Source organism: Artemia franciscana, chromosome 18, assembly GCF_032884065.1.
Source record: "Artemia franciscana chromosome 18, ASM3288406v1, whole genome shotgun sequence".
NCBI classification, from domain to species: Eukaryota; Metazoa; Arthropoda; class Branchiopoda; order Anostraca; family Artemiidae; genus Artemia; species Artemia franciscana.
Window position 1 is genome coordinate 7,017,199 of NC_088880.1, and position 7,809 is coordinate 7,025,007.

At 33.0% G+C, this 7,809-nt stretch overlaps 1 protein-coding gene across 1 annotated transcript; it reads right to left on the reverse strand.

Moving 5' to 3' along the window:
• Positions 1 to 315: 315 nt before the first annotated feature.
• On the reverse strand, positions 316 to 6,711 carry LOC136038354 (uncharacterized). Its single transcript, XM_065721427.1, has 3 exons — positions 6,633 to 6,711; positions 1,357 to 1,648; positions 316 to 434 (listed from the first exon to the last, which is right to left on the reverse strand). The coding sequence occupies exons 1-3, from the start codon at positions 6,639 to 6,641 to the stop codon at positions 421 to 423; spliced, it is 315 nt and encodes a 104-aa protein (XP_065577499.1). The 5' UTR covers positions 6,642 to 6,711; the 3' UTR covers positions 316 to 420.
• Between the last annotated feature and the right edge of the window lie 1,098 nt (positions 6,712 to 7,809).

Consider the following 7,809-nt stretch of genomic DNA (forward strand, 5'->3'; position numbering starts at 1 on the left):
TGCTTATAAAAACAATTTTTTTAATTAAATAAAAAAATTTAACTAAATATTTTCATATACCTTTAAAAATACTTTAAAAATATCTTAATTTTTCTTTTATGCTAGAAAAAAAAGAAGAGAGAACTGAGAGAAAAAGAAAAAGAGAGGTGGAGAAAGAGAGAGAGAGAGAGAAGTTGGAAAGAGGAAGGAAGGGATTCTGACAGAGGGTTTGATAGAGAGAGAGAGGGAGCAACAGAAAAAAAAACCGAGAGCCCGACAATTCCTTATTGACAATGCCTGTACAATGGATTGATGAGAAATAGGGGAAAAACACACTTTCAAAGGAGATAAATAAATTAATATATTTAAAATTAAACAAAATATGTATCCGCTTTATCTCTTTGGCCTCATTGATATTTCTCGACTCTGTAGGATCCATTGCTAATGGCCATAACCTGAAAATAAATTTCAAAATAAACGAAGGAACCTAGAGTTAAGTAACATTTTATCATGAGAGGTGGGAAATCGCCAAGCCTAGAACAATTTTACAAAGATGGGGAATAAATGTTTTAATATAGTTCGTTTTCAAAAAGTATCATAAAAAAAAATCAAAAAACAGAATTATGAAATCTAGCTGTTTTTGTTTGTTTTAATATTAAAGAACAGAGGAGACCAAGGCCGTATCTAGGTGGTTTGACCCCCCCCCCACTGAAAATTTTGATAGACTTGTATAAACGGAACAAAAATGCATACGAACAAATATTTGAAGACTAAGTCCTGGATACGATCTTGCGGGAGAGGAATTGTTTATCTAAATCAAGTAAGAAAGATTTTCTGTAAGAGACCCACAATATAGGTGTATGTGCAATAACACCAGTGTCTTATCCACGTAGTAGGAATCACCATTCACGCTCAACTCAACGAAACATTTCTACAAAAAAAGAAAAAATAATTGAAAAAATAAACTGAAAAAGGCAAAAAGAGGATTCTGCATTGTATAAGATTTGTGCTAGAAAGATAACCTGATTTTAACTTGATGTATAGTCAAGCTAAAAGAGAAGTTCACAAAGTAGCTCTACTTTTCAAAAATTTACATCGGTTTAATGAGATCAAAACCGTTTTATTTTCTGTAAGCTTAATTGCAAACTAGCCAACACATCCTCAGAAGCGACAGACCTAGCATTTTCCAAAACAACAAAGACCAAGAGACAACGACAGCCGAAGACCCAAAGGAAACGTGAATTGAGACAGATAGTAAGCCCACATAGTAAAAAGAGAAAATAAACTAGGGCAATTAGGTAAATGAACATTTTATGCTTCATATTTAAGAATAAAATTAGCCTCAATAATTTCAATTTCGCAGAAAATATAACTTACCCTGCACGACAACTGGACATACACATGTCCCACAATTTCCAGGGCCACCACTATATCCACCTCCTCCGCCATAACTACTACCTTTTCCATAACCACCTCCTCCGTGACCACTACTACCATATCCACCTCCTCCATGGCCACCTCCACTATATCCACCTCCTCCGTGGCCACCACCACCATATCCGCCTCCTCCATGGCCACCTCCACCATATCCACCTCCTCCATGGCCACCTCCATGACCACCAGCTATTGTCAAGCACACCAGAGCAGCAAGAATTAAAATCGGCATTACCTGAAAAAATTAAAATATTAAAGGCGTTTTGTCTTCTTAGTTTCAACATAAGCACTTGATTACTTTTTTAGTTTGTTTCGGTTTTAGTCTTAATGTGTTCTTGTTCAATTTTTACTTTGTTTGGTTCACAGATTTCTTGAAAAGCCCCTGTTCTTTCAGTTTTTATTCAGTTTCAAACAGAACTCAAAACCAAATAAAGTTATGCCATACTTCTGTGACGAAAAAACATGTTCTATATAAAAATAAGTTAGGATATTTAAGGACGTCCGATACGATAAATGTCATTTTGCGAGTCTCTGTGTCGACTGACGGTCTCTATGATAAAAGCCGTAAGAGAAAACTGTCCTAGCCCCACAGGGATCTTCCAGAAAATTTTTTGCCAAAATTAATAAGGGATCTTAAGTGTGTCATCAGTTTGAAAAGCTAACAAGAGTCTAGTTAAAAAAAAAAAAAATATTTCTTACTAATTGTTAAGCAAAACGCTGTCTATTCAATGTACATACATTATAAATAATATACATCCCATCTCAATAAAGATTTCAATCTAGGTGATTAGTGCCGGGGGAAATTGTAAAACCTATCAAATTACTCAATGCATTCAACATGTTCCTATTTGGTATACTAGAATATTTTTGGGACTGTCCTTTACTGAACTTTGAAAAGAAAATTTCTGCTCCAGTCAATAAAAAAGCTCTCGCCTTCTAATTACGTTTTAGCATCATCAGCCATTAGAAACATGATCAGTCATCAGCCATTTCTAACATCAGTTAGAAACATCATCAGCGATTACTTTAATAGACAATCCATACATTTAGCTTTTAAATCACTTTATCTCACTCCTTTAATGCCTAAACAATATATATATATATATATATATATATATATATATATATATATATATATATATATATATATATATATATATATATATATATATATATATATATATATCTTTTTTTCCTTAGCCTACCACGGATCAGATTTGCGCTCCTTTTGCATATTATTTGCTCTTTGCACTTTTTTATGAAATGATGATAGAAAAAGTATTAAGTAAAATAAAAAATGGTACTTGACTATATGTATATTGACTATAGGTGGCGAAACCCTATAGGCCATTGTATTCTCCTGATGAGCCCTTGTGTTGGGTTGTTGCCTCTGAATTATTTGTCTTTATTATTTTTTCTATTGTTTGGTAAATGACGACTTATACTTATTGACGACATGACTGCCTGTCCATGGATTATTCTTTATGGTTGATTGTGTTTGGCTATGCTGTTTGACCTATGTGATTGTATGGATGAGTAGGGTTAAGGCATCATTCAAGTGCTGATCTATATTAATCACTAATTTAGGAAAACAGTCTTCCTTTTCTCCTTCTGTTTCTTTTTTTTTTTTTACGAGTTTGTGCTGTTGCATTGGTGATTTCTCTTTTCATGATATATATATATACATACATATATATATATATATATATATATATATATATATATATATATATATATATATATATATATATATATATATATTTATATATATATATATATATATATATATTAAACCTGAATACCTTTATTTCACAAAACGGGAGAATTTAAAGGATTTTTCTAAGATTTTTGTGAAGATTCATTGGTAAATTCAATAAACGATGGCTTTTTCTCTCCTTTTAATATTTAGCCTCAAATAATGGCTCAGTATGCATTGGGACTGCCTCTATACTATCATTGTCTAACACCTTTATTTATTTGCATTAACACCTTTATATAACACCTTTATTTCTGGCACTTAACGGGAGAAGTTAAAGGGTTTTTCTAAGCTTTATGCCAAGATTCATTGGTAAATTAAACAAACGATGGCTTCTTTCTCTCCTTTTAATATTAAGCCTCAAATAATGGCTCAGCATATACACCGGGACCGCATCTATACTGCCAATGCCTAACTCCTTAATTTATTCGCTTTAACACCTTTATTTCTGGCACATAGCGGGAGAAGTTAAAGGTTTTTTTTAGTATCTCCGGGAAAATATGTATCAGCTCTTAGCTTTTGTTGTTATTTCATGTTTCTTATCAAAGCTATGCAAGTAAGGGCAAGACCGGCGAATCATTTTTGAATAGCTTGACCACAAAAATAAAAAAGTTTGCAAAAGAAAATAAAGTGATCTTTACAATAAAGTGGTCCTTACAATAAAGTGATCCTTTATGGTATTAAAAAAACAAGTTTGTTTCAGCTGAAAATAAAGAGCGACATTATAACTTAAAACGAACCCAAATTATTCTGCATATGAAACGGAATATCCCGTCCACAACGCCTCACTCTTTACCCTACAGTATGAGCGTCAAAATTCTACTTTTTAAAACAATAAGAACTTTAGCGTAAAGAGCGAGATGTTGAAGAGGGGACAGCTCCTTTCATAAACGGAATAATTTCTATTCGTTTTAATGTCGCTCCTTACTTTCAGCTAAAAAACAACTTGTAAAGTTGTAAATGTTTTTCATCTAATGCAAGATTGACTTTGGTTCACAGTATCAGGGTTGCCAACTGCCGACACCAAAAATAGCGCATATCAGTGCCAAAAAAAAAAGGGAGCAAGCTGTTAAAAAAGAGGACAAGTCAAAAAAATTTGCGCGCGCGCGGCTGCTGCCGTGCCCGCAGCCCCTTTCACTGTTCTGACCACCCTGAAGCCATTTAGAAATAATTATCAGTTATCCTTCGGTGAATAAACATATTACCTTTAAATTTTTGAAATGTATTTAAAATAGAGTTAGGAGGACTCCCTACTTAAATTAACCTCTAAATAAGGATTATAATTCTTTTTTTTAGCCTAAAAGGTAAATCCTCTGCTGTAAGGTGTTTATTTTGGTTGCTTGGATCTTTAACTTAACTATGGTTGACTGCATCAAATTTTTAGTTGAAGTTGTGTCTCCATTTTATCCAAACATTTTGAAAGGAATATAAGAGGTGACTTCCCTGTAGTCAGGTCAAATAGCCTACCATTTTTTTATTTCACTGAATACTTGTTCTATCATCATTTCATAAACGAGTGAAAAGAGCAAACAATGTGCAAGAAGAGCGCATCCGGTCCGTGGTGTGAAAGAGAGTAAGGAAAAAAAGAGTTCATTTTTGCAAAAATTGTACAAGCTGGCAACCCTGTACCGCATATGAAAAATAAAAACAAATTTGCATATTCATTTTAGCTGATTTGTTCCGTATATGAAGGGTTGTCCCCTCCTCAATACCTTACTCGTTACACTAAAGCTGTTAACAGTTTTAAAAGAGCGTCCTATTCTAATTAAACAGCAACCGTGTTTCAGTAGACGCTCTTAAAAAATTGGGACAAACAGTCAACTTTAAAGAGCAAGGTATTCCGAAGGGGGCAACCCATCATATATGGAATAATTTTTGTACATTTTTCAAATAATGCCGGTAAATCTGGCTCACTCTATATGAAGTATAGCCTCCCTCTCACAGAAAACTCCACCGTGGAAATTTCCTTCGATCTAAAGTGCCCCCCTCCTCCGTCAAATTCCCTACAGACAGTTCTATCTTCGCTGAAAATATTCCTTCCTATAAAGATGCTTGCAGACGATTCAGCCTGAAAAATTTTCCTGAGCACTCTTTCATCTGAATAAAAATTTAGTCTCCAATCAGTTTCTCGATCACTCCAGAAATGTCCTTTCCGTGGAAATTATTTCCCAGAAATCGAAACACGCGAAAAAATTCCCTTGGATAATTCCCCCAGAAAACCTCCATTTGAAAAATTTAAAAGAGTTAAAAATTAAAAAGAATTAAAAAGAATTTTGTATAGTGATTCTTTCGACCCCCCCCAGTGTAACATTTCCCCTTGAATATTCACCCTGAAATTTCTCTTCCCAAGGAACATTCTCCCTATAGAGATTCACCCCACGCACAACCCCCCTCAAAAAAAGAATGTCTGTATATTTCCCAATAACAAATATCATACGTAAACAGTTGACGAATTTCATAACTTACTTTCCCCCTCTACATGGACTGTAGGAGGTCATTTTACACATAAAGACATATTTATTTGACCATTCAACTATATTGAACAAAATGGGTATCTCAAAATTTGATCAGGTAAATTCCGGGAAAAAATAAGCGTGGGAGGGGGCCTAGTTGCCCTCCAATCCTTTCGAATACTACTTTACTAGAATTTTTAATTTCCGTTCGAATGCACCCTCTCCCGGACTTCTAGGACCATTATTTATTCACACCCGAAATTGTGAATAATAATGTGATTATACAATCACACCCGAAAGAAAACAACAAATAAACACGTATCCTTGATCTGTCTTCTATATACATATATATATATATATATATATATATATATATATATATATATATATATATATATATATATATATATTAACAGAATTATGATAAAATTTATTGATTCCATGGTCTGTGAAAGACTATTGAGATCCTTATGAACTAGTCTTTAATTTTCTGCTAGGTACTTATTTTCTGCTCCTATTTGACTTTTGATGCACCAATTTTCAGTAAAGAGCTAGTTTTGTAGAAAATTAAGACTAATCAAAATTATTAATGAGATTATAAATATTAAAGTCAACTTTTACAATTAATCAATTTAATACTATTCCTGAATCAGCTAGAAATTACAATTTTTTCTAACAGGACATTTCTTTAATCACATTTTAAACTATTTTCTATAAGCCATGGTTCACTCTTTACTAAGTTGGAGCTATCATTGCAACCATAATAGGCTATCTACGTCTCTTTTAGGCATAAGTACTCACAAAAAAATAAGAAAGGAACCCCTTCTTCTTTCTTTATTTGTCTCTAATCAAAGTCAAATAAAATTGGTAGGGTTACATTAATTCACTTTTCGCATGATATCCGTAATTAAACATATGAAATGTAATGAAAAGTATTTAAAAAAAGTGAAATGTAATATAATATAAAAAAAAACAATTATTAAAACTATAATATAATCCCATTTTCTTACCAGTTTCATTTCCTTGCTTTCTACTGCTGCCACTTGGTAAGTATAATATTCAACTAAGTTAATTGAAGAACAAACGGTACAACTTAAATATCTAATTAAAATCCGTGAAGGCTATACTTCAGCATAACAATTTTTTTTAATTAAAGTTTCTAAACTTGAACAATGAATTCAAATTAGTCCTATTAATTACCTAGAGAGAATGAGTGGTTCCTTTTTATTGTACTTAAGCCCCTTTCACAATGAGATTTAGCTAACGCTGACACTTAACTAACTTCCTAAGAATGTACTGAATCTGTACAAAAGAATTAAATAAAAAAAACAAGTTTTTTTAACGGAAAATAAGGAGGGACATTAAAACTTAAAACGAACAGAAATTACTTCGTGTGTGAAAGGGGCTGCTTCCTCATCAACGCCCCGCTCTTTACGCTAAAGTTTGACTCTTTCTCTTAACTCTACTTTTTAAAACAGTAAAAAACTCGTATAATAAAACAATATGCAAGTCTCGTTTTAATTATTCATGTGCGGAGAGCCAAAATCAAAACATGCATTAATTCAAAAACGTTCAGAAATTAAATAAAAAAACAATTTTTTTAAACCGAGAGTAAGGAACGAGATTAAAACTTAAAACGAACAGAAATTACTCCGTATATGAAAGGGGCTGTTCCTCCTCAACGCCCCGCTCTTCACGCTAAAGTTTTTTACTGTTTTAAAAAGCGAAGTTGAGAGAAAGAGTCAAACTTTAGCATAAAGAGCGGGGCTTTGAGGAGGGAAAAGTCCCTTTAATGTACGGAGTAATTTCTGTTCGTTTTAAGTTTTAATCTCGCTCCTTACTTACAGTTAAAAAAAGTAATTATTTAATAACTATATAGCTCAAAGCACCAAGGGCAAGCGCATTCAATTTTATAACCTGCAATATCAACCAATGAACCATTAATATCATTTAAAATGTTTCACACTATCCGATTACTTTATGAGATGAATGCGCCTCGCAAAGAAGAAATTTAAATTCATCAATAGACGAACAAAGGCCTTGAATATTCATCTGTGTAAGTGAGAGCTCGCCAATCCCAATTTGGTCTTCAAACAATCTACTTCTATATTTGGTCTCATTTTTGTCTACAACCCCTAAATAATCATCTTGCCGCATAATCCCATTTCCCTCATTCAATACCTCTTT